At 54.6% G+C, this 27,627-nt stretch overlaps 1 protein-coding gene across 3 annotated transcripts in view; it reads right to left on the bottom strand.

The window, feature by feature from the left end:
* adar (adenosine deaminase RNA specific) overlaps positions 1–27,627 on the bottom strand; it is a 93,047-nt gene that overhangs the window by 43,268 nt on the left and 22,152 nt on the right. For 2 of the 3 annotated variants that reach the window (XM_078203901.1, XM_078203902.1), the window contains exon 2: positions 1,793–3,409. In XM_078203901.1, the coding sequence (XP_078060027.1) occupies positions 1,793–3,306 (1,514 nt within the window). In that variant the 5' untranslated portion in view covers positions 3,307–3,409. Of the gene's footprint in view, positions 1–1,792; positions 3,410–10,863; positions 11,371–27,627 lie in introns of those variants that run through there. The other variant, XM_078203903.1, reaches the window with a different exon arrangement.

The raw sequence follows: 27,627 nt of genomic DNA, 5'->3' as shown, positions 1-27,627 counted from the left end.
GTTCCTGTGCTGTACTTTTCTTTTGATGCTTCATAATTAGAAAAGAGGTGGATCTCCTGATTGGAAATTCACCGCTGGATCTACAATTCTGAGTCCTATTCACCCTCTGGAGATCCCTACCTCACCGTGGAGGGACAGATGTGGGAAGGGCAATGCAAGTATTTGGGGACTTGCAGGGTAGATGACACAATGGGACTGTGACAGAAGGCGAAAGCAGAGAAACAGCCTGCAGCAGCCATGCAACTGCAGCAGGCAAGATACCCGGGCATTCTGAATCCCCTTCGGCATCATGTAAAAGCAGCTGACGTTTCTTAGCATAGCTGTACAATGTGACCTTACCAGAAGCAAGGTCAGTCAATTCCGAACGTGTGATGGGAAATGTGCACGCACACAGAATCACCCGGTAGCTCCATCCTGAGGGGGTGACCTTATAGAGGTTTATAAAATCATGTGAGGGGGCGTAGATCAGGTGAATAGCCAGGGTCTTGTTGGGGAGAGGGCAGAGGGTTAAGACGAGAGGGGAAAGGGGGACCCGAGGGGCAGCTTTTTCCACACAGGGGGTGGTGCGTGTGTGGAATGAGCTGCCAGAGGCGGCTACAAGGACAACATTTAAAAGACATTTGGACAGGTACATGGATGGGAAAGGTTTAGAAGGAGATGGGCCAAATGCAAGCAAAGGAAGGGGGAGTCCAAAACTCGAGGGCAGAGGTTTAAGGAGAGAGGGGAAAGATTTAAAAGGGACCTGGAGATGTAATGTTTCCACACACAGAGGGTGGTGCGTGTGTGGAATGAACTGCCAGAGGAGGCGGCAGAGGCGGCTACAAGTTAAAGTTAAAGAGTTTATTTGTAAAGCTTACATTAACACTGCAATGAAGTTACTGTGAAATTCCCCTCGTCGCCACACTCCGATGCCTGTTCGGGTCAATGCACCCTAACCAGCACGTCTTTCAGACTGTGGGAGGAAACCAGAGCACCCGGAGGAAACCCACGCAGACACGGGGGAGAACGTGCAGACTCCACACAGACAGTGACCCAAGCCGGGAATCGAACCCGGGTCCCTGGTGCGGTGAGGCAGCAGCGCTAATTGCTGTGCTACCGTGCTGCCCCTAAGGCAACAATGGCAACATTTAAAAGACATTTGGACAGGTACATGGATGGGAAAGGTTTAGAGGGAGACGGGACCAAACGCAGGGTCTGTACTCGGCGTTTAGAAGGACGAGGGGGGGAATCTTATTGAAACTTACAGGATACTGCGAGGCCTGGATAGAGTGGACGTGGAGAGGATGTTTCCACCAGTAGGAAAAACTAGAACCAGAGGGCACAACCTCAGGCTAAAGGGACGATCCTTTAAAACAGAGATGAGGAGGAATGTCTTCAGCCAGAGAGTGGTGAATCTGTGGAACTCTTTGCCGCAGAAGGCTGTGGAGGCCGGGTCATTGAGTGTCTTTAAGACAGAGATAGATAGGTTCTTGATTAATAAGGGGATCAGGGGTTATGGGGAAAAGGCAGGAGAATGGGGATGAGAAAAATATCAGCCATGATTGAATGGCGGAGCAGACTCGATGGGCCGAGTGGCCTCATTCTGCTCCTGTATCTTATGGTCTAAATGGGACTAGTTCAGTTTAAGGAGCAGGCTCGATGGGCCAACTGGCCTCCTCCTGCTCCTATCTTCTAGGAATCTATCTGCATGGAGGAGTTGGGCTGAAGGGCCCGTTTCTGTGCTGTATATTTCTACGACTCTGAGTCAGCCCGCCAGGAGAGTTTGTTTAAAAAGATACGAGAGTTCCCTTACCTGGGGTCGTGGGACGGACCAGTCTGGGCCAGGAGAATGAATTCACACTGCAGCGCCGAACCCTGAGAGTATTCCATGAGGCCGCTGACGGGATTCTTCGTTAAGCAGGCCCGCAGCCTGTCTGTCGGCGAAAGGGTGGGGTGTTGGTCGGCGCTGGGCTTGCTGGGTAACACACCCTGCGGCAAGCCAACCGTCTCGCCGGCCTCGCTCACGCGGTTGATGATGTTCAGGTCGTCGGGGATGTCATCGGAGGCCCACTGGCCGTTCCCCGTGGTGCTGTCGTAGTAGCTCACCTCGGCGTGGTTGGCCCTGTTGCCCTCCCCCTTGACGTCGAGCAGCAGCAGCGGGACGGGGGCGGGCAGGGGCCGCACGTCATTCGCCTCTCCTTGCAGGCCAACTGCCTGGCCGTTCCCGATGCCCCCCTCTTGCTTGACCGCCACCCCCGCCGCGCCTTGGCGAGAATCGTCGCCTTCCCCCGGGATGGCCATGGGCATTGCCTCCGCTGCCCCGATTCTGGGCTCGCCCAACTCGTGCACCTTCCTCTTCCTCAGCAGCACTTCCTTCTTGCGGTTGGAGAGGCTCCAGATGGGCGGGAAGGCCGACTCTTTGTACAGGTCGCCTTGGTTCTCAAACAGGTGCAGGGTGGGGTTGACTTGCCGGGCTGACTTCAGGCCGATGTTTTTGGCAATCTCCAGGGCGGTGGCCTTCTCCTTCTCCAGCAGGAAGGAGAGGATCTTGTCCTTCTGGCTCTCGCCGTCTCCGATGCCCGACTGATCGGCCATGCTGCCTTCGGAGCTGTCGTCGTCTTCGGATACCGGCTCCTCGATCTCGGGGGGCAGGGGCAGAGCTGTGCCCTCGGGTAACGGTTGTGGGCTTTCGGGGTTCGCAGTGTCCTGCCCGGCACCGGTTGGGCCCACGAGGCACCAGAGAGGGGGTAAAGTGGCTTCCTTTCTCACCCGGTTTGCTCTCAGCAGACCATACAGGATTTGATTGACTGCTTTCCTCTGAATGCAGAGCTGCTTGGCAAGCGTGCGCGCCGGGACCAGCTCCCCTGGTCTAAGCTTCTCCAAGATGGACACAACCTCCTGCTGGTTGTTGCCACCCAATGAAATGTTCTGAAATCTCGAGAAGAGCTGATCGAGCTCCTTGTCAGCCTTGGCGTTCTTGTTCCCTCTCTGGGCAGGGGCAACCGGGGGCCGAGGGGATCTAACTGGCTGCGGGCACAGGTGGCCGTTCCAGTTCTTGGCCGCGGGACGGTAATCTCGCTGCTTCTGATGGTGCGACGTCTGGTTCCTGTAGTGAGGCTGAAACACAAAGGCAGGGGCCTGAGAGATCTGCCCAGTCAGAAAGCGAACCTGCTGGCTTCGAAAGTGATCGGCTCCCGCTCCTTGATTCAGGGGGTGGAAAGTCGGACTATTGTAGCCGTACAGATCGTGGTGGAGCTGGTTATTCTGGTGAAAGCTTTTGGATTTACCTCGATGTGTTCTTCTATCACCGCCTCCACCTCTGCTCATAGCTCTGTGATAAGAGCAGTGGGGTTTGCCTTTGTCAACACACAAACTGGCATGCAGGTGGGACCGGAATCGTGCTCCAGTCGATCAGATCATCCGAGTGCACCTGGTTAAAACAAACAACAGAAAGTTGTGGACTTGGAATAGATTCCGACAGCAGGAAACAGACCCAGGGTTCCCAGTCTGGATGGGCATCCGGCAACTCGTGCTGGGGAATAAACGCCAGGTCTTTGGAGCGGCAACAGAATGGGTTCTTCACAGGCTGGGACGGTCAGGCAGAAGAAAGATGGCCCAGTGGTTAGCACTGCCACCTCACAGCGCCAGGGACCCGGGTTCGATTCCCAGCTTGGGACACGGTCTGTGCGGAGTCTGCACGTTCTCCCCGTGTCTGCGGGGGTTTCCTCCAGGTGCTTTCGGATTGGAGGCAGGTTGCTAGCGGAGTGCCACAGGGATCAGTGCTTGGTCCTCTGCTCTTTGTGATTTTTATTAATTACTTAGAGAGGGGGCTGAAGGGTGGATCAGTAAATTTGCTGATGACACCAAGATTGGTGGAGTAGTGGATGAGGTGGAGGGCTGTTGTAGGCTGCAAAGAGACATAGATAGGATGCAAAGCTGGGCTGAAAAATGGCAAATGGAGTTTAACCCTGATAAATGTGAGGGGATTCATTTTGGTAGGACTAATTTAAATGTGGATTACAGGGTCAAAGGTAGGGTTCTGAAGACTGTGGAGGAACAGAGAGATCTTGGGGTCCATATCCACAGATCTCTAAAGGTTGCCACTCAAGTGGATAGAGCTGTGAAGAAGGCCTATAGTGTGGTAGCTTTTATTAACAGGGGGTTGGAGTTTAAGAGCCGTGGGGTAATGCGGCAACTGTACAGGGCCTTGGTGAGACCACATTTGGAATATTGTGTGCAGTTCTGGTCACCTCACTATAAGAAGGATGTGGAAGCGCTGGAAAGAGTGCAGAGGAGATTTACCAGGATGCTGCCTGGTTTGGAGGGTAGGTCTTATGAGGAAAGGTTGAGGGAGCTAGGGCTGTTCTCTCTGGAGCGGAGGAGGCTGAGGGGAGACTTAATAGAGGTTTATAAAATGATGATGGGGATAGATAGAGTGAACGTTCAAAGACTATTTCCTCGGGTGGATGGAGCTATTACAAGGGGGCATAACTATAGGGTTCGTGGTGGGAGATATAGGAAGGATATCAGAGGTAGGTTCTTTACGCAGAGAGTGGTTGGGGTGTGGAATGGACTGCCTGCAGTGATAGTGGAGTCAGACACTTTAGGAACATTTAAGCGGTTATTGGATAGGCACATGGAGCACACCAGGATGATAGGGAGTGGGATAGCTTGATCTTGGTTTCAGATAAAGCTCGGCACAACATTGTGGGCCGAAGGGCCTGTTCTGTGCTGTACTGTTCTATGCTCCGGTTTCCTCCCACAGTCTGAAAGACGTGCTGGTGAGGGTGCATTGGCCGTGCTAAATTCTCCCTCAGTGTACCCGAACAGGCACCGGAGTGTGGCGACTAGGGGATTTTCACAGTAACTTCATTGCAGAGTTAATGTAAGCCTTACTTGTGACTAATAAATAAACTTTCAACTTTTAAGAAGAGCCCACTGGGTTAAGTGGCAGAGGGCTGCTGGAACCAGTGAGGCAGCACCATAGCAACGCTCAGCACCTTCGAGTGGAAGCAAATCGTGTACAAAGAAAGTCTTCTCAGCAGCAATTTTAGTTTCAGCATGCAGTCCATAAGGTGTTCTGCAATTGCACCTGGTCGCAGTGAGAGGGTGGGGTTGTGTCTGCCCACACATCTCCGTATAATCCAGACCCAGGATGCTGCTGAACCCCAGGAGTTGATCATCTTAATTTAGAAACCCGACAGTGCAGAAGAAGGAGGCCATTCGGCCCATGGAGTCTGCACTGACCACAATCCCACCCAGCCCCATAACCCCATGCATTTACCCTGCATATCCCTCTAACCCGCACATCTTTGGACACTAAGGGGCAATTTAGCATGGCCAATCCGCCCTAACCTGCACATCTTTGGACTGTGGGAGGAAACCAGAACATCCTGAGGAAACCCACGCAGACACGGGGAGAACGTGCAAACTCCACACAAGCCGGGAATCGAACCTGGGTCCCTGCAGCAGTGCTAGCCACTCTGCCACCCCAGTTTGGTGGTCTTAGGCAGCACTGCACCCCAGTCATCCCCAGCACATTGTACACATATTCCTTCCACCTGGGGCGGGGCGGGGGGGGCTCTACTTTACATTTTGCATCGGTCTCCTCCTACTTCCCATCAACATATAGAATAGAGTCTACATACATATATACATATCAACATATGTACTAGAATACAAGGGCTGGGATGTACTTCTGAGGCTGTATAAGGCTCTGGTCAGACCCCATTTGGAGTATTGTGAGCAGTTTTGGGCCCCGTATCTAAGGAAGGATGTGCTGGCCTTGGAAAGGGTCCAGAGGAGGTTCACAAGAATGATCCCTGGAATGAAGAGCTTGTCGTATGAGGAACGGCTGAGGACTCTGGGTCTGTACTCGTTGGAGTTTAGAAGAATGAGGGGGGGATCTTATTGAAACTGACAGGATACTGCGAGGCCTGGATAGAGTGGACGTGGAGAGGATGTTTCCACTCGTAGGAAAAACTAGAACCAGAGGGCACAACCTCAGGCTAAAGGGATGATCCTTTAAAACAGAGATGAGGAGGAATTTCTTCAGCCAGAGAGTGGAGAATCTGTGGAACTCTTTGCCGCAGAAGGCTGTGGAGGCCGGGTCATTGAGTGTCTTTAAGACAGAGATAGATAGGTTCTTGATTAATATGGGGATCAGGGGTTATGGGGAAAAGGCAGGAGAATGGGGAAAAGGCAGGAGAATGGGGAAAAGGCAGGAGAATGGGGATGAGAAAAATATCAGCCATGATTGAATGGGGGAGCAAACTCGATGGGCCGAGTGGCCTCATTCTGCTCCTATGTCTTATGGTCTTATATCCTCTGAATACTTTCACCCTCATGACCATAGAAAGCATCCTTTCTGGTTGTATCACAGCTTGGTATGGGCTCCTGCTCTGCCCAATACTGCAAGGAACTACAAAAGATCGTGAATGTAGCCCAATCCATGACTCAAACCAGCCTCCCATCCATTGACTCTGTCTACACTTCCCGTTGCCTTGGGAAAAGCAGCCAGCATAATTAAGGTCCCCACGTACCCCGGACATTCTCTCTTCCACCTTCTTCCGTTGGGAAAAAGATACAAAAGTCTGAGGTCACGTACCAATCGACTCAAGAACAGCTTCTTCCCTGCTGCCGTCAGACTTTTGAATGGACCTACCTCGCATTAAGTTGATCTTTCTCTACACCCTAGCTATGACTGTAACACTACATTCTGCACCCTCTCCTTTCCTTCTCTATGAACAATATGCTTTGTCTGTATGGTGTGCAAGAAACAATACTTTTCACTATACGTTAATACATGTGACAATAATAAATCAAATTAAAAGTCTTCAAGACAGAGATAGATAGGTTCTTGATTAATAAGGGGATCAGGGGTTATGGGGAAAAGGCAGGAGAATGGGGATGAGAAAAATATCAGCCATGATTGAATGGCGGAGCAGACTCGATGGGCCGAGTGGCCTTATATCCTCCGAATACTTTCACCCTCATGCGGGTACTGGAGGGGCCCCCCGAAGTGCATCCGTGCCGATCGATGTGGGAGCGAGTTCTACATTCTAATCACTCTCAGCCCAAGAGGCAGTGAAAGGAGAGAGAGAGTAAGGCAGGGCCAGGAGACTGCAGAGAACGAGGACCTCCCCTGCAAGTCGTCTGTTGCGCGATTGTATTTTAATTAAGAAAATGTACTGAAACCTACTGCCTCAATTACTCGTCTCCATATCCCTCTCGAGAACAAAACAATTAAAATTCTGGAAACTGCGCCGCGGACAGCAACAAAAGGCAGCCCGGGCTCGGCTGACAGTGCCAGGATCCACATTCTCCCAGGTCAGGTAACCCAGGAGCAGTGATGGGGGGGTCAAGTTTCACCTGGGCAGGCACTTGTACCTTAGTCCCACCAGTCTGTGCACAGCACAAGTACTGACGCTGCTGGAGTCTTACAGAACGTCACGGGAATTAAGAACTAGGAAAGGAAATTCGTCCTGTAATTAAACATTTTTTTTTAAATGTAAAAATGCTTTTGTTAAATGCTATCCATATATTTCCTGGGTCAGGCGCTTTTAAACCAGCCTGCGGGCGATTATAGTTATTCCATTAAGCATTTTTAAAAAAAAGTAATTTATCCACAGGATCGGGAGGTGTCACCGGCGAGTCCAGCATTCGCTGTTAATTGCCCTCGAGAAGGTAGAAAGTGGTGAACCACCCTCTAAATAACCAAATGGGGCAGCACAGTGGGTCAGTGCTGCTGCCTCACAGCGCCAGGGACCCGGGTTCGATTCCCAGCTTGGGTCACTGAGTAAAATCTGCACGTTCTCCCCGTGTCCGCGTGGGTTTCCTCCCACAGTCCGAAAGACGTGCTGGTTAGGGTGCATTGGCCATGCTTAAATTCTCCCTCAGTGTACCCGAACAGGCGCCGGAGTGCGGCGACTAGGGGATTTTCACAGTAACTTGACTGCAGTGTTAATGTAAGCCGACTTGTGACACTAATAAATAAACTTTACTTTAACTTTACTTGAGTGGCTTGCTCAGCCCTTTCAGGGAGCAGTTAAGAATCGCTGCGGGTTTGGATCCACATATCAGCCAGACCAGGTAAGGATGGCAGATTTCCTTTCCAGGAGGGTGATGGTGAACCGGGGGGCAAATTCAGTAATTAAATCACCGTCCTTGTCTTTTTAAACCCTCCCCGCACCCCCACCCCCACGCCACCCCTCCACACCCCAACCCTCCCCCCCCCACCGCACCCCCAACCCCCTCCACCCACCGCCCCCCAACCCACCCACCCCCCACACACCCCACCCCCCACACGCCCCCTCCCACCCCACCCACACACCCCACCCTCCTCCTCCCACCCACCCCCCCACCTCCTCCACCCACCCCCCCACCTCCTCCTCCCACCCCCCCCCACCCGCACACCCCCCCCCACACCCACACACCCCACCCAGCCACACCCCCCCCACCCAGCTACACCCCCCCCACCCAGCTACACACCCCCCCCCACCCAGCTACACACCCCCCCCCCACCCCACCCAAACACCACCCCCACCCCACCCACACACACCCCCCCCACCACACATTTAACTTCCCAGCTGTAACGAATTCCCTGGATCATGAGTTTCCATCTTTGGATTACTAATGTAGTTACGTAACCACTACGCCACTGTTCCCGTGCAGTGTGGAATCACAAAGTTAAATGGAGAAAGACTACAGAAAGCTGCAGCACAGAGGGATTTGGGGGTCCTTGTGCATAAATCACAAGCTAGCGTGCAGGTGATGGGGAAGGCAAATGGAATGTTGGCCTTTATTTCAAAGGGAATGGAGTATAAACGGGGAGCCGATGACCCAGTCTATTATCGCTAAACTATTAATCCAGAAACTCAGCTCATGTTCTGGGGACCCGGGTTCGAATCCCGCCACGCAGATGGTGGCACTTGAATTCAATTTTTAAAATATCTGGAATGACCCATTGTCGGAAATACCCATCTGGTTCTCATTAGGGAAGGAAATCTGCCGTCCTCACCCCGGTCTGGCCTACATGTGACTCCAGAGCCACAGCAATGTGGTTGACATAGAGAAGGAAAGGAGAGGGTGCAGAATGTAGTGTTACAGTCATTTGATTTGATTTATTATTGCCACATAGAGTCACAGAGGTTTACAGCATGGAAACAGGCCCTTCGGCCCAACTTGTCCATGCCATCCAGTTTTTATCATTAAGCTAGTCCCAATTGACCGCATTTGGCCCATATCCCACATGCATTAACATACAGTGAAAAGTATCGTTTCTTGCGCGCTATACAGACAAAGCATACCATTCATAGAGTACATAGGGGAGAAGGAAAGGAGAGGGTGCAGAATGTAGTGTTACGGTCATAGCTAGGGTGTAGAGAAAGATCAACTTAATGCGAGGCAGGTCCATTCAAATAGCTCCCTGAAAGTGGAGTCACAGGTGGACAGAGTGGTGAAGAAGGCATTCAGCATGCTTGGTTTCATCGGTCAGAACACTGAATACAGGAGTTGGGACGTCTTGTTGAAGTTGTACAGGACATTGGGTAAGGCCACACTTGGAATACCGTGTACAGTTCTAGTCACCCTATTATAGAAAGGATATTATTAAACTAGAAAGAGTGCAGAAAAGATTTACGAGGATGCTACCGGGACTTGATGGTTTGAGTTATAAGGAGAGGCTGGATAGACTGGGACTTTTTTCCCTGGAGCGTAGGAGGCTGAGCTGTGATCTTATAGAGGTCTAAAAAATAATGAGGGGCACAGATCAGCTAGATAGTCAATATCTTTTCCCAAAGGTAGGGGAGTCTAAAACTAGAGGGCGTAGGTTTAAGGTGAGAGGGGAGAGATACAAAAGCGTCCAGAGGGGCAATTCTTTCACACATAGAACATTACAGCGCAGTACAGGCCCTTCGGCCCTCGATGTTGCGCCGACCAGTGAAACCAATCTAAAGCCCCTCTAATCTACACTATTCCAATATCATCCATATGTTTATCCAATAACCACTTGAACGCTCTCACCGTTGACGAGTCCACCACTGCTGCAGGCAGGGCATTCCAGAGGAATGGTGAGTGTCTGGAACGAGCTGCCAGAGGCAGTAGTAGAGGAGGGTACAATTCTGTCCTTTAAAAAGCGTTTGGACAGTTACATGGGTACGATGGGTATAGAGGGATATGGGCCAAACGTGGGCAATTGGGACTAGCTTAGGGGTTTAAAAAACAAGGCGGCATGGACAAGTTGGGCCGAAGGGCCTGTTTCCACGCTGTAAACCTCTATGACTCTAAAAGTCTGACGGCAGCAGGGAAGAGGCTGTTGAGTGTGGGTTGGTACGTGACCTCAGACTACTTTGCCCACCTCTGCTCCTTTGTTTCTTGCTCACCAAGAGATCCAACAGGGAAATCAAGAAGAAACACTTTTTCCTTCGAGATTTGCGAGAATGTGAAACTCGAGGTTGAGGAGAACAGGGGCGATGTGTTTGAAAGGGAGGGAGAAAGGAATGGAAAGCTTTGCAGACTGGGCGAATGAGGTGGAGTGGCTGCTTTAACACCGGCTGCACCAGATGTCCTTCTGTGCTGCAAATTCTTGGTCATTCTTGGAGGCCAACAGACCTAGTTAAAATAGACGCTCCAGCCTCCTGTTCCGGCATATTTATTTTACTATCACTGGCTGCGGTGTGCCAGGAGCCCACACAACCGTATATATATATAAAAAAACAGCTTGTGTTATTGGTACCAACAACACACACACCAGCGAGCAAGCGTAGTGAATTAGATTATCAGATACTTAGCAAAAACAAAACCTGGGACAAACTGCTCCACAGAAGCTGAACGAAACACTTAAAAGTCACGGCACAAATTAACAAGTTTTTCGTTATAAAATACCTGTGGTTAGAACACGACCCTGGAACAGCACAACCTTTAACACAGAGGGGGAAAGCTCTCACAGTGCGGGGGGGGAATTGGGGGAGGAGGGTCTGTGGTTTGGAGTAGACAGCCTCTAGTCGTCCCCCCGTTCCCTGGAAATGCACCGATTTGAAGCTTCCTGGGTCAGTGAAAGTCAGACAGATTCCCTACCCGAAAAACTTTGGGGTGCATGCGAATTGGGGGTATAAAAACTGAGCCAATCGCTTCCACAGAGAAAAAAAACCAAGACTGAGTGATCCCCGGGAAGAGGGCTCTCGCTGCTAGAGTCCCTACAGTACAGCTCACTCTACTCAAGAACAAGTCACTTACAGGCAAATGCCCTGAAGAGTTACTTATCAGTTTACAGATGAATCACAAAAGATTAAATGGATGAGTTTGAGCTACGAGAATCCTACTTGATCTTAAGCAGAGTTTAGCTGCACTTCCTTGCTCCCTGACACTGCCTTCAACAATGCCTTGTTCAGCAAGGCCCCAGTTTCAGTTTTGATTCTGCTCCACACTCCTGGATAATGGGAAGTGACTTGTTATTCTGAATGGTTATTGGGCCTGACACACACACACTCGGGGCCGACGGGTAGCTCCACCTCTTTGAAGCTCACAAAGTTACTCCGATTGGGAGTTTCACTTTCGCTTCCTCAAAAAAACAAGAACTAAAGGCTCTGCACCACCTGCAGCCTGGCCCTCAGTTACTTCCACACAACTTGCAGGGTCAAAACAAAGAACAATACAGCACAGGAACAGGCCCTTCGGCCCTCCAAGCCCGTGCCGCTCCCTGGTCCAAACTAGACCATTCTTTTGTATCCCTCCATTCCCACTCCGTTCATGTGGCTATCTACACACAGACAGACCCCCACACACAGACACCCACCCCCTCCCCACAGACACCCACCACCCCGCACACACACACACCGCCCCCTGCACGCGCACACACACACCGCCCCCTGCACGCACACACACACCGCCCCCTGCACGCACACACAGCCCCCTGCACTCACACACACACCGCCCCCTGCACTCACACACACACCGCCCCCTGCACGCACACACACACCGCCCCCTGCACGCACACACACACCGCCCCCTGCACGCACACACACACCGCCCCCTGCACGCACACACAGCCCCCTGCACTCACACACACACCGCCCCCTGCACGCACACACACACACCGCCCCCTGCACGCACACACACACACCGCCTGCACACACCGCCCCCTGCACGCGCACACCGCCCCCCCGCACACACACACCCCCCCCCCCCCCCGCACACACACCCCCCCCCCCGCACACACACACACCCCCCCGCAGCCACGCGCGGACCCCGCCCGCATCCACACGCGGACCCCCCCCCCCCGCACACACGCGCGGACCCCCCCCGCACACACGCGCGGACCCCCCCCGCACACACGCGCGGACCCCCCCCGCACACACGCGCGGACCCCCCCCCCGCACACACGCGCGGACCCCCCCCCGCACACACGCGCGGACCCCCCCCCACACACGCGCGAACCCCCCCGGACCACCCCGCACACGCGCGGACCACCCCGCACACGCGCGGACCACCCCGCACACGCGCGGACCACCCCGCACACGCGCGGAGCCCCACGCACACGCGCGGAGCCCCACGCACACGCGCGGAGCCCCACGCACACGCGCGGAGCCCCACGCACACGCGCGGAGCCCCACGCACACGCGCGGAGCCCCACGCACACGCGCGGAGCCCCACGCACACGCGCGGAGCCCCACGCACACGCGCGGAGCCCCACGCACACGCGCGGAGCCCCACGCACACGCGCGGAGCCCCACGCACACGCGCGGAGCCCCACGCACACGCGCGGAGCCCCACGCACACGCGCGGAGCCCCACGCACACGCGCGGAGCCCCACGCACACGCGCGGAGCCCCACGCACACGCGCGGAGCCCCACGCACACGCGCGGAGCCCCACGCACACGCGCGGAGCCCCACGCACACGCGCGGAGCCCCACGCACACGCGCGGAGCCCCACGCACACGCGCGGAGCCCCACGCACACGCGCGGAGCCCCACGCACACGCGCGGAGCCCCACGCACACGCGCGGAGCCCCACGCACACGCGCGGAGCCCCACGCACACGCGCGGAGCCCCACGCACACGCGCGGAGCCCCACGCACACGCGCGGAGCCCCACGCACACGCGCGGAGCCCCACGCACACGCGCGGAGCCCCACGCACACACGCGGAGCCCCACGCACACACGCGGAGCCCCACGCACACACGCGGAGCCCCACGCACACACGCGGAGCCCCACGCACACACGCGGAGCCCCACGCACACACGCGGAGCCCCACGCACACACGCGGAGCCCCACGCACACACGCGGAGCCCCACGCACACAGGCGGAGCCCCACGCACACAGGCGGAGCCCCACGCACACAGGCGGAGCCCCACGCACACAGGCGGACCCCCACGCACACAGGCGGACCCCCACGCACACAGGCGGACCCCCACACACACACGCGGACCCCCACACACACACGCGGACCCCCACACACACACGCGGACCCCCACACACACACGCGGACCCCCACACACACACGCGGACCCCCACACACACACGCGGACCCCCACACACACACGCAGACCCCCACACACACACGCAGACCCCCACACACACACGCAGACCCCCACACACACACGCAGACCCCCACACACACACGCAGACCCCCACACACACACGCAGACCCCCACACACACACGCAGACCCCCACACACACACGCAGACCCCCACACACACACGCAGACCCCCACACACACACGCAGACCCCCACACACACACGCAGACCCCCACACACACACGCAGACCCCCCCCACACACACAGGCAGACCACCCCCCACACACACACAAGCAGAACCCCCCAAACACACACGCAAAGCCCCCCACACACACGCGCAGACCCCCCCCCACACACGCAGACCCCCACACACACACGCAGACCCCCACACACACACGCAGACCCCCACACACACACGCAGACCCCCACACACACACGCAGACCCCCACACACACACGCAGACCCCCACACACACACGCAGACCCCCCCCACACACACAGGCAGACCACCCCCCACACACACACAAGCAGAACCCCCCAAACACACACGCAAAGCCCCCCACACACACGCGCAGACCCCCCCCCACACACACCGACCCCCCACACACACTCACAGACCTTCCCACACACTCACACGCAGACCCCCCCACACACACACGCAGACCCCCCCACACACACGCAGACCCCCCCCACACACACGCAGACCCCCCCCACACACACACACGCAGACCCACCCCCACACACACGCAGAACCCCCACACACACACACGCAGAACCCCCACACACACGCAGAAGCACCCCACACACACGCAGAACCCCCCAAACACACACACGCAGACCCCCCCACACACACAAGCAGATCCTCCCCCACACACACACATGCAGACCCTCCCCACACACACACACACACACGCAGACCCCCCCACACACACACGCAGACCCCCCCCCACACACACTCACACGCAGACCCCCCCACACACACACGCAGGCCCCCCCCACACACACACGCAGGCCCCCCCCCCACACACACGCAGGCCCCCACCCCACACACACACGCAGGCCCCCCCCCCACCCACACGCAGGCTCCCCCCACCCACACGCAGGCTCCCCCCCACACACACACGCAGAACCCACTCACACACACGCAGAAGCCCCCCACACCCACGCAGAAGCCCCCAAACACACACGCAAAGCCCCCCTACACACACACGCAAAGCCCCCCCACACACACACGCAAAGCCCCCCCACACACACACGCAAAGCCCCCCCACACACACACGCAAAGCCCCCCCACACACACACGCAAAGCCCCCCCACACACACACGCAAAGCCCCCCCACACACACACGCAAAGCCCCCCCACACACACACGCAAAGCCCCCCCACACACACACGCAAAGCCCCCCCACACACACACGCAAAGCCCCCCCACACACACACGCAAAGCCCCCCACACACACACACGCAGACCCCCCCCCACACACACACACCGACCCCCACCACACACTGACCTTCCCACACACACACACGCAGACACCCCCCCCACACACACACGCAGACACCCCCCCTCTCACACACGCAGACACCCCCCCTCACACACACGCAGACACCCCCCCTCACACACACGCAGACACCCCCCCACACACACACGCAGACCACCCCCACACACACACGCAGACCCCCCCCACACACACACACGCAGACCCCCCCCACACACACACGCAGGCCCCCCCCCCCACACACACGCAGGCCCCCACCCCACACACACACGCAGGCCCCCCCCCCACCCACACGCAGGCTCCCCCCACACACACGCAGACACCCCCCCACACACACACGCAGAACCCACTCACACACACGCAGAAGCCCCCCACACCCACGCAGAAGCCCCCAAACACACACGCAAAGCCCCCCCACACACACACGCAAAGCCCCCCCACACACACACGCAAAGCCCCCCCACACACACACGCAAAGCCCCCCCACACACACACGCAAAGCCCCCCCACACACACACGCAAAGCCCCCCCACACACACACGCAAAGCCCCCCCACACACACACGCAAAGCCCCCCCACACACACACGCAAAGCCCCCCCACACACACACACGCAGACCCCCCCCACACACACACACCGACCCCCACCACACACTGACCTTCCCACACACACACACGCAGACACCCCCCCCACACACACACGCAGACACCCCCCCTCTCACACACGCAGACACCCCCCCTCACACACACGCAGACACCCCCCCTCACACACACGCAGACACCCCCCCTCACACACACGCAGACACCCCCCCACACACACACGCAGACACCCCCCCACACACACACGCAGACCACCCCCACACACACACACGCAGACCACCCCCACACACACACACGCAGACCCCCCCCCACACACACACGCAGACCCCCCCCCACACACACACGCAGACCCCCCCCACACCCACACGCAGGCTCCCCCCACACACACGCAGACACCCCCACACACGCAGACCCCCCCACACACGCAGACCCCCCCACACACGCAGACCCCCCCACACACGCAGACCCCCCCACACACGCAGACCCCCCCACACACGCAGACCCCCCCACACACGCAGACCCCCCCACACACGCAGACCCCCCCACACACGCAGACCCCCCCACACACGCAGACCCCCCCACACACGCAGACCCCCCCACACACGCAGACCCCCCCACACACGCAGACCCCCCCACACACGCAGACCCCCCCACACACGCAGACCCCCCCACACACGCAGACCCCCCCACACACGCAGACCCCCCCACACACGCAGACCCCCCCACACACGCAGACCCCCCCACACACGCAGACCCCCCCACACACGCAGACCCCCCCACACACGCAGACCCCCCCACACACGCAGACCCCCCCACACACGCAGACCCCCCCACACACGCAGACCCCCCCACACACGCAGACCCCCCCACACACGCAGACCCCCCCACACACGCAGACCCCCCCACACACGCAGACCCCCCCACACACGCAGACCCCCCCACACACGCAGACCCCCCCACACACGCAGACCCCCCCACACACGCAGACCCCCCCACACACGCAGACCCCCCCACACACGCAGACCCCCCCACACACGCAGACCCCCCCACACACGCAGACCCCCCCACACACGCAGACCCCCCCACACACGCAGACCCCCCCACACACGCAGACCCCCCCACACACGCAGACCCCCCCACACACGCAGACCCCCCCACACACGCAGACCCCCCCACACACGCAGACCCCCCCACACACGCAGACCCCCCCACACACGCAGACCCCCCCCACACACGCAGACCCCCCCACACACGCAGACCCCCCCACACACGCAGACCCCCCCACACACGCAGACCCCCCCACACACGCAGACCCCCCCACACACGCAGACCCCCCCACACACGCAGACCCCCCCTACACACGCAGACCCCCCCACACACACACGCAGACCCCCCCACACACGCAGACCCCCCCACACACGCAGACCCCCCCACACACGCAGACCCCCCCACACACGCAGACCCCCCCCACACACGCAGACCCTCCCCCCCCACACACACGCGCAAACCCCCCCACACACACACGCACAGACGCCCCCACACACACGCGCAGACCCTCCCACACACACGCGCAGCCCCCCCCCCAACACACACGCGCGTACCCCCCCCAGACACACGCGCAGACCCCCCTACACACACACACACACGCAGACCCCCCCCACACACAGCCCCCCCCACACACACACGCGCAGACCCCCCCCACACACAGCCCCCCCCACACACACACACGCAGACCCCCCCCACACACACACGCAGACCCCCCCCACACACACACGCAGACCCCCCCCACACACACACGCAGACCCCCCCCACACACACACGCAGACACCCCCCCCCACACACACGCTGACCACCCCCCCACACACACACGCAGAACCCCCCCCCCCACACACACCCGCAGACCCCCCCCCCACACACACACGCAGACCCCCCCCCACACACACACGCAGACCCCCCCACAAGGTCGCAGGCAGACAGGGTCGCAGGCAGACAGAGTCGCAGGCAGACAGAGTCGCAGGCAGACAGAGTCGCAGGCAGACAGAGTCGCAGGCAGACAGAGTCGCAGGCAGACAGAGTCGCAGGCAGACAGAGTCGCAGGCAGACAGAGTCGCAGGCAGACAGAGTCGCAGGCAGACAGAGTCGCAGGCAGACAGAGTCGCAGGCAGACAGAGTCGCAGGCAGACAGAGTCGCAGGCAGACAGAGTCGCAGGCAGACAGAGTCGCAGGCAGACAGAGTCGCAGGCAGACAGAGTCGCAGGCAGACAGAGTCGCAGGCAGACAGAGTCGCAGGCAGACAGAGTCGCAGGCAGACAGAGTCGCAGGCAGACAGAGTCGCAGGCAGACAGAGTCGCAGGCAGACAGAGTCGCAGGCAGACAGGAGTGCAATGGGCAAGTAGCTCCCTCCTAATTAACACACTGCTCTATGAGCATCAAGATAAAAGGTGACTTAAATTGTGGCCATGTTAGTCACTGCATCCATTGAAGTAAATTGAACTGGGGGTCATAGTTTGGGGATAAAGGGTAGCTTTTCAAGGTAAAGTTTATTTATTAGTGTCACAAGTAAGGCTTACATTAACACCGCAATGAAGTTACTGTGAAAATCCCCAAGTTGCCACACTCCGGCGGCTGTTTGGGTTACACTGAGGGAGAATTTAGCTCCTAACCAGCATGTTTTTCGGACTGTGGGAGGAAACCGGAGCACCCGGAGGAAACCCACACAGACACGGGGAGAATGTGCAGACTCCGCACAGACAGTGACCCAAGCTGGGAATCGAACCCGGGTCCCTGGCGTGTGAGGCAGCAGTGCTCACCCACTGCGCTGCTCTGAAATGCAACAAGGCCCCAGTGAGACTGAGGTAAGGAGAAATTTCTTCACCCAGAGAGTGGTGAATGTGTGGAATTCACCACCACAGAAAGTAGCTGAGGCCAAAACGTTGTGTGATTTCAAGAATCTAAAGGGATATGGGGGGGAAAAAAACAGGATATTAAATTTGATGATCCGCCATGATCAAAATGAATGGCGGAGCAGGCTCGAAGGGCCGAATAGTCTCCTTCTGCTTCTAGTTTCTATGTTACCAGGCTTGTTTAGTGCTTTGGCACGAATATCCACTTAGCCAGGGACAGTGGGATAGATGTCCAAAGACATGGTTAGGGTGCATTGGCCGTGCTAAATTCTCCCTCAGTCTACCCGAACAGGAGTGTGGCGATTAGGGGATTTCCACAGTAACTTCATTGCAGTGTTAATGTAAGCCTTGTGACTAATAAATAAAATGTATATGTAAATTTCTCGAATGATTTTTGCATTAGTAGTAAAATTAGTTCAGTAAAAGCTTCCAGTGAAAATGACCAGCAATTGCTATGCACTGAACCTTGGCATGCAGGTTAAGGAAGGGATAAAGATAACATATTCCTCTTCCCCCTCCACCTCCCTAATCCAGAGCAATGCGACGATGTGCCTTTACCGTGTACATCAGCCAACTCAGCAGAAACTAGAGACTCAAATCTAAAACTATGCTGCTGTATAGGACACAGTGGCCTTGAGGGCACTGAGAAAAAGAGTGTGTGTGTGAATCAAATCAATGATTCCGCGTCAAACTGTACATGCGAACAGCGCTTTTTAACAAAACAACCTGATTAAAATGCTCCCATGTAAACCTCACTGTCAAATGAAAGACATCTGAAGTCAACCTGGAACATTGCGATAAAAAGAGAAACAGAATTGTTGAAGCTTTTCATCCTGCACTCATCAGGATAAAGGCAAGAATTCCAAAGTTCAAATGATCACAATTTATACTACAGGGAGGGAGCTCCCCCACCCCCCGCAAACAAAGGAATATCAGTCCAAAGATGTGTAGGTTAGGTGGATTGGCCATGCTAAATTGCCCCTTAGTGTCCAAAGATGTGTAGGTTAGGTGGATTGGCCATGCTAAATTGCCCCTTAGTATCCAAAGATGTGCAGGTTAGGTGGATTGGCCATGCTAAATTGCCCCTTAGTATCCAAAGATGTGCAGGTTAGGTGGATTGGCCATGCTAAATTGCTCCTTAGTGTCAGGGGGAGTAGCTAGGATAAATACATGGGATTATGGGGATAGTGCCTGGGTGGGATTGTGTTTGTTGCAGAATCGATGGGCCGAATGGTCTCCTTCTGTACTGTAGGATTCTATGAAATCTATGAAATCAAAGAATCCCTACAGTGAAGAGGCCATTCAGCCCATCGTGCCCCCGCACTGGCAACAATCCCAGCCACGTCCTATCCCCGTAACCCCACGTATTTACAGTGCAAAACTCCTGACAGGAAGGGGCAATTTAGCACGGCCAATCCACCTAACCTGCGCATCTTTCGGACTGAAGGAGGAAACCCGAGCACTCGGAGGAAACCCACACAGACATGGGGAGAACGTGCAGACTCCACAAGGTCAGTGACCCGAGCCAGGAATCAAACCTGGGTCCCTGGCGCTGTGAGGCAGCAGTGCTGACACACTGTGCCACTCCTAGCATGTTTAAGCCTAATAGCATTTTTGACCTCGGAGCACACAGGTCCCCGGTGCTTTCTCCATGACAACGTCTCGCCGACCAATCAGATCGTTTTGCTCCTGTGGTATAAATTGCTGTGATCGTTTGAAATTAGGGTGGCATGGCGGCACGGTGGTTAGCACTGCTGCCTCATAGCCCCAGGGACCCGGGTTCGATTCCCGGCTTGGGTCACTGTCTGTGCGGAGTCTGCACATTCACCCCGTGTCTGCGTGGGTTTCCTCCGCGTGCTCCGGTTTCCTCCCACAGTCCAAAAGACGTGCTGGTTAGGGTGCATTAGCCGTGCTAAATTCTCCCTCAGTGTTACCCAAACAGGCGCCGGAGTGTGGCGACGCGGGGATTTTCACAGTAACTTCATTGCAGTGTTAATGTCAGCCGACTTGTGACTAATAAATAAATAAAATTTGGCATTCTTGCATTTGCCCTGATGAGTGCAAGGCAAAAAGCTTCAGCAACATGCGTCTTTTTAGCAATATTCAAGTTCCGTGCCACAATTAGTTGGAAGTCAAAGCTTCGCCGGGTATCTCCTGGTTTAGAATACAGCAAAACCAGAGCGGGGGGAGAAACTATTCTGTCCGTTTCCTGATGGAGAAGAGGTTTCCTCAGTTCAGCTGATTTGTTTTGCCATTTTTATTTCCGACTTCCCAAGCTGAGCTATATTTAGATCCTGGATTTTCCCTTTGCACGCAGCTCCCCCCCCCCCACCTTCAGAGCAAGCCACCCAATTCAACACCCTGCGTACAGATGCACGCCCTGCTAAACGCTTAACCAAGTGTCTTTACACTTGACTGAGAACGCAGTCAAATTGGAAGCCCTGCTGCACGGAAATGGTTCCTTTTGCGAGCAACGGCTGGTGTGTGAAAGATGTTCCGAGGACGCTCCGAAATGACAGCCGGTGCGACAAAGTGATAAAACACAAGTTGCAGGCCATTTCCCGTTTGGATTGGAAAAAAGAGAGAGACTTTCAAACTTCCTGGTTTCCCGGTTCAAAGCTCTAAATAACTTTCCCAAACTTACTGCAGTTTACATGGTGCAAAACAGATGGCTGTTTATTTTAGAAGCCGCTAAGCCATTTCATTTTCGCCCCCTGCCAGACCGCACCGACATCCCAACTCGCTGGAACAAAAGGGAACAAGCAAAGACCCGTTGCCTGGGTTCCAGCCTCGGGTCACTGTCTGTACGGAGTCGGCACGTTCCCCCCCCGTGTCTGCGTGGGCTTCTTCTGGTTTCATAGAATCCCTACAGGAGGCGGCCATTTGGCCCATTGAATCTGTACCGACCACAATCCCACCCAGGCCCTATTCCCATAACCCCTCATATTTACCCCCAGCTAGTCCCCCTGATATTAGGGTCAATTTTAGCACGGCCAATCAACCTAACCAGCACGTCTTTCAGACTGTGGGAGGAAACCGGAGCACCCGGGAGGAAACCCATGCTGACTCGGGGGGAACGCGCAGACTCCACACCGACAGTGACCCAAGCCAAGAATCGAACCCGGGTCCCTGGAGCTGTGAGGCAGCAGTGCTAAGGATGTGCGGGTTAGGTGGATTGGCCATGCTAAATTGCCCCTTAGGTGTCAGGGGGACTAGCTATGGTAAATACGAGGTTACGGGGAGAAGGCCTGGATAGGATTGTTGCCAGTGCAGACTCGATGGGCCGAATGGTCTCCATCCGCACCGTATGATTCTTCCCGAGCACCCTTCGAAGGTTGACCCAATGCTACTGCTCCCGAGAACACTGTGCCTCACCAAGGAGTGACCCCGATGGATATAACGCCCTCATTCCCAGGGCGAAGCACTGTACCAGGATCCCAAGCGTACACACCTCAGAGTGCCATGTGATCACAACTCAGCGTACACTCGAAAGGCTATGGTGACCTTGTTTGGCATGCAAATTCAGGCACAGCTCATTAGTACGGTTATTCAAGAAATAGGCACACAAACGGTGAGAGAGATTAGAATCTCAACTCTCACGCACGTAATACTGACCGCGTAACGCGAATGGCGTTTGAAAAGTACATGCTTCTGCATCAGTGAATTTGAGAACAAGAATGGCTTTGACATCTGTTAACAACAGGATATTATGGGTTAGGGGAATTCTACTAAGCAACAACCAGACTCCTGAAAAAAAAGAGGGCCAAATGAATCTTTCCCCCCAAACCACCACCCCCTCCCCCGCCCCAGACTTTGCGTTAACTACATCTGTGGCCACATTTCCTACATACTGTTCACCACGCCAGGAGGGTTACTGTTGAAAGACCCTGCGCTTTTTGCAATGCTTCAAGAAGCTACGCGGCTGCAAAGGGGGTGGCACAGTGGTTAACACTACTGCCTCACAGCGCCAGGGACCCGGGTTCGATTCCCGGCTTGGGTCACTGCCTGTGTGGAGTTTGCACGTTCTCCCGCATGTCTGCGTGGGTTTCCTCCGGGTGCTCTGGCTTCCTCCCACAGTCCGAAAGATGTGCTGGTTAGGTAGGGTGCATTGGCCGTGCTAAATTCTCCCTCAGTGTAACCCGAACAGGAGTGTGGCCACTCGGGGATTTTCACAGCAACTTCATTGCAGTGTTAACGTAAGCCGACTTGTAACTAAGAAATAAACTTTAAAACGTCTTTCAATTTTGTCCTTAAAAAAGAAATCTCCCCAATAGGCATTCCGGATGATACGCCTTTGACCAGAATTGCAGCAGTTTCTTGGTGAAAATTTTATCTGCAAAATATTTTTCAACTATTCAGTTCAGTCAAAAAAAAATAGTCTGTTGCGTTATTTCAGTAGTGGCCTCTTCAACTCTTCCAACATACTTTTGGGCTGCACAGGTAAGAGTAAAGATGTCACTACTGGATTAGATGGCGCACGCGTGCTGGTCACGCGCCCGACCCACCCCCCCACATGCACGCACACAATATTTCAGAGATTTTCAACCCTTTGAATAAAGTTTCAAAACTAAGTGAATCCTTGACCACTCAAGTCACGTATTTCCTTCACCAACTGACTCCCAGTGACTACAAGAGACCAGGCCAGTTTCCCGGGTCTGTGTTGGAAGCAAAGAGTGGGGGGTAAATGGGTGTTTTTCTGGTTGGCGATCAGTGACTAGTGGGTGTGCCTCAGGGATCAGTGTTGGGGCCGCAATTGTTTACGATTTACATGGATTTTTTTGGAGTTGGGGACCAAGAGTAGTGTCTCAAAATTCGCAGATGACACTAAAATGAGTGGCAGAGCAAAGTGTGCAGAGGATGTTGAAAGTCTGCAAAGGGATATAGATAGTCTAAGTGAGTGGGCGAGGGTCTGGCAGATGGAGCACAATGTTGGTAAATGTGAGGTCATCCATTTTGGTAGGAAGAACAGCAAAATGGACTATTATTTAAATGGTAAAAAATTGCAGCATGCTGCTGTGCAGAGGGACCTGGGTGTCCTTGTGCAGGAATCTCAAGGAGTTGGTTTGCAGGTGCAGCAGGTAATTAAGAAGGCAAATGGATTTTGTCCTTCATTGCGAGAGGGATGGAGTTTAAAAACGGCGAGGTTATGTTGCAGCTGTATAAGGTGCTGGTGAGGCCACACCTGGAGTACTGTGTACAGTTTTGGTCTCCTTACTTGAGAAAGGATATACTGGCACTGGAGGGGGTACAGAGGAGATTCACTAGGTTGATTCTGGAGTTGAGAGGGTTGGCTTATGAGGAGAGACTGAGTAGACTGGGGCTATACTCATTGGAATTCAGAAGAATGAGGGGGAGATCTTGTAGAAACATACAAGATTATGAAGGGAATTGATAAGATAGAAGCAGGGAAGTTGTTTCCACTGACGGGTGAAACTAGAACTAGGGGGCATAGCCTCAAAATATGGGGGAGCAGATTTAGGACTGAGTCGAGGAGGAACTTCTTCACACAAAGGGTTGTGAATCTGTGGAATTCTCTGCCCAGTTGAGGCTCCCTCATTGAATGTTTTTAAGGCAAGGACAGATAGATTTTTGATCAGTAAAGGAATTAAGGGTTATGGTGAGCGGGCGGGTAAGTGGAGTTGAGTCCACGAAAAGATCAGCCATGATCTTATTGAATGGCGGAGCAGACTCGAGGGGCCAGATGGCCTCCTCCTAGTTCTTATGTTCTTCTGTACTAATTTCTGCAAAGGCAACAATGGGGAAATGTCCGAGTAACCTGGGCACCTCCCAGACTAGAGAAAAGGGGAAAACCACACAAGTGTGAGAGACCACGTCCAGCTGCTGATCACTACCCTGTGACCCTGGTGCGTACACGCAGAAACAAGCCCACTGCCCGCTGGTAGAGAGCCACAGCCGCACTCGCCTCTCCTGAGTGGAGTGCCAAAGCTTATGCCCCAGGCACACACGCAATGCTGTGGATCGACTCCCCATCACAGGTTGAGAATCATGGGGAGGGAGCCGGACACACAAAAAAAATGCCATCTCAGTTGGAGGAAGCTCCAGAGGAATATAAACTCTGGCACGGACTTGATGGGCCAAATGGTTTGTGTTAGCGTCTCAGTGTAATTCTCCCAACCGCTGCAGCAAGACCTGGACAATATTCACGCCTGGGCTGATAAATGCTAAGTAACATTCACTCCACACAACTGCCAGGCAATGGCCATCTCAACAAATAAAGTCTAACCATCTCCCCTTGACATTCAATGGCATTACCATCACTGAACCCCCCCCACTATCAACATCCTGGGGGGTTACCATTGACCATCACTGAATCCCCCACTATCAACATCCTGGGGGTTACCATTGACCAGAAACTGAACTGGACCCAGCCATATAAATACTGTGGCTCCCAGAGCAGGTCAAAGTTCTGTGAGTAACTCAACTTCCGACTCTCAAAGTCCGTCCACCATCTGCAAGTATACCTGAACATGCGCCGGCCAGAGTGTGGCGACTCGGGTAGCTTCACAGTAACTTCATTGCAGTATTAATGCAAGCCTACTTGTGACACTAATAAATAAATTTTAAACTTCAGGTACTAATCAGGTGTGTGATGGAACACTCTCCACTTGCCTGGATGAGTGCGGCTCCAACACTCAAGAAGCTCGACACCATCCAGGGCCAAGCGGCCCCACTTGTTTGGCACCCCAATCAACCAAAACACAGTGGCAGCCGTGTGCACCATCTTTGGGATGCACTGCAGCAAATCGCTAAGGCTCCTTCGACAGCACCTTCCAATCCCACGATCTCTACCGCCTCAAAGGACAAGTACAACAGACACAGGGGAACACCACTGCCTGCAAGCTCCCCTCTGAGCCACATGCCATCCTGGTATACCGCCATTCCTTCACTGCCACTGGGTCAAAATCCTGGAACTCCCTCCCATACAGCACTGTGAGTGTTCCCACACCGCACGGACTGCAGCGGCTCAGGGCAGCAGCTCACGTCCACGGCACGGTAGCACAGTGGTTAGCACTGCTGCTTCACAGCTCTAGGGACCTGGGTTCAATTCCCGGCTTGGGTCACTGTCTGTGTGGAGATTGAACATTCTCCTCGTGTCTGCGTGGGTTTCCTCCGGGTGCTCCGGTTTCCTCCCACAGTCCAAAGATGTGTGGGTTAGGTTGATTGGCCATGCTAAAAAAATTGCCCTTAGAGTCCTGAGATGCGTAGGTTAGAGGGATTAATGGATAAAATATGTGGGGATATGAGAGTAGGGCCTGGGTGGGATTGTAGGGTTTCTATGATTTCTACGATTTCTCAAGCGGGGGATTAAGGATGGGTAATAAATGCTGGCCCAGCCAGCGACATCCTGTGAAAGAATAATAAATAAACCTCGCATGTTTGGCCGTGGAGAAAGCAAGCCACTTAGAGTTTGGTGAAGTAACTGCCTGTTAAACACCAAACAATTGAATCACAGAATCCCTACAGTGCAGAAGGAGGCCATTCAGCCCATCGAGTCTGCAGCAACCACAATCCTACCCAGGCCCTATCCCCATAACCCCACATATTTCCCCTGCTAATCCCTCTAACCGACGCATCCCGGGACACCAAGAGGCAATTTAGCATGGCCAATCCACCTAACCCACCCATCTTCAGACTGTGGGAGGAAACCGGACAGAGCATGCGGAGGAAACCCATGCAGACATGGGGAGAATGTACAGACTCTGCACAGACAGTGACCCAAGCCGGGAATCGAACCCAGGTCCCTGGAGCTGTGAGACAACAGTGTTAACCACCGTGCCTCCCTGTGATTGATTACTGTATGGGTGGTCTACTTGGGTTCCTCAGTTGAACGAAGAGCTTGGTAAGCACAAGACCATAAGACATAGGAGCAGAGTTGGGCCAATCGGTCCATCGAGCCTGCTCCGCCATTCAATCATGGCTGATACGTTTCTCAATCCCATTCTCCTGCCTTTTCCCCGTACATCTGATCCCCTTACCGATCAAGAAGCTATCTACCGCTGTCTTAAATAGTTTTTATTTATGTTTATTTATTTATTAGTCACAAGTAGTCTTACATTAACACTGCAGTGAAGTTACTGTGAAAATCCCCCAGTCACCACACTCCGGCGCCTGTTCGGGTACACTTAGGGAGAATTTAGCATGGCCAATGCACCCTAACCAGCACGTCTTTCAGTGGAAACAGGAGGAAACCCACGCAGACACGGGGGAGAACGTGCAGACTCCACACAGACAGTGACCCAAGCCGGGAATCGAACCCGGGTCCCTGGCGCTGTGAGGCAGCAGTGCTAACCACTGTGCCATGCACGAAGATAGAAGGGGCTCATGCAGAGTGGTGAGGGGAGTGGTGGCATGTCTATAAAATAATGAGGGGCATAGATCAGCTAGATAGTCAATATCTTTTCCCAAAGGTAGGGGAGTCTAAAACTAGAGGGCATAGGTTTAAGGTGAGAGGGAAGAGATACAAAAGGGTCCAGAGGGGCAATTGTTTCACACAGGGGGTGGCGAGTGTCTGGAACGAGCTGCCAGAGGCAGTAGTAGGGGCGGGTACAATTTTGTCTTTTAAAAAGCATTTAGATAGTTACGTGGGTAAGATGGGTATAGAGGGATATGGGCCAAATGCGGGCAATTGGGACTAGCTTAGGGGTTTTATAAAAAAAAGGGCAGCATGGACAAGTTGGGCCAAAGGGCCTGTTTCCATGCTGTAAACATCTATGACTTTATCTATGACTATGTGCAGTGTGGTGGTCAGCATGGTGGAGGTGGTGTAGCGGGGCTTCAGGGGACACATTGGGAAGGTCCTGATGCCGGCAACCCATCCCACCCTCCCTGGTGTGGAACACTCCCATTTTCAGACTTTCAGGGGGAGTGATCTTCACAAAATAAATTCTAAGGTTTGAAGTAATGACGGTCAGGGAATCTAGCTTGATGGGCTGTTATTACTCAGAGTTACGTATATTTATTTGAGGAACTTAACCTAATATTACTGTTCACCTTACTCTCTCTGAATGCAGACTTGAGGTGACTCAGTTGTTGTCAAAGTGCCTTCATTGTGTTTTGCTATCTTGCTCTACAGTTTATTGAATCCAGATGAAAACGAGAGGGCACAGGTTTA

This window comes from Mustelus asterias, unplaced genomic scaffold, assembly GCF_964213995.1.
Source record: "Mustelus asterias unplaced genomic scaffold, sMusAst1.hap1.1 HAP1_SCAFFOLD_229, whole genome shotgun sequence".
Taxonomy (NCBI): Eukaryota; Metazoa; Chordata; class Chondrichthyes; order Carcharhiniformes; family Triakidae; genus Mustelus; species Mustelus asterias.
Note: the sequence above shows the minus strand (reverse complement) of the source record. Positions and strands in the feature narration are given on the sequence as shown.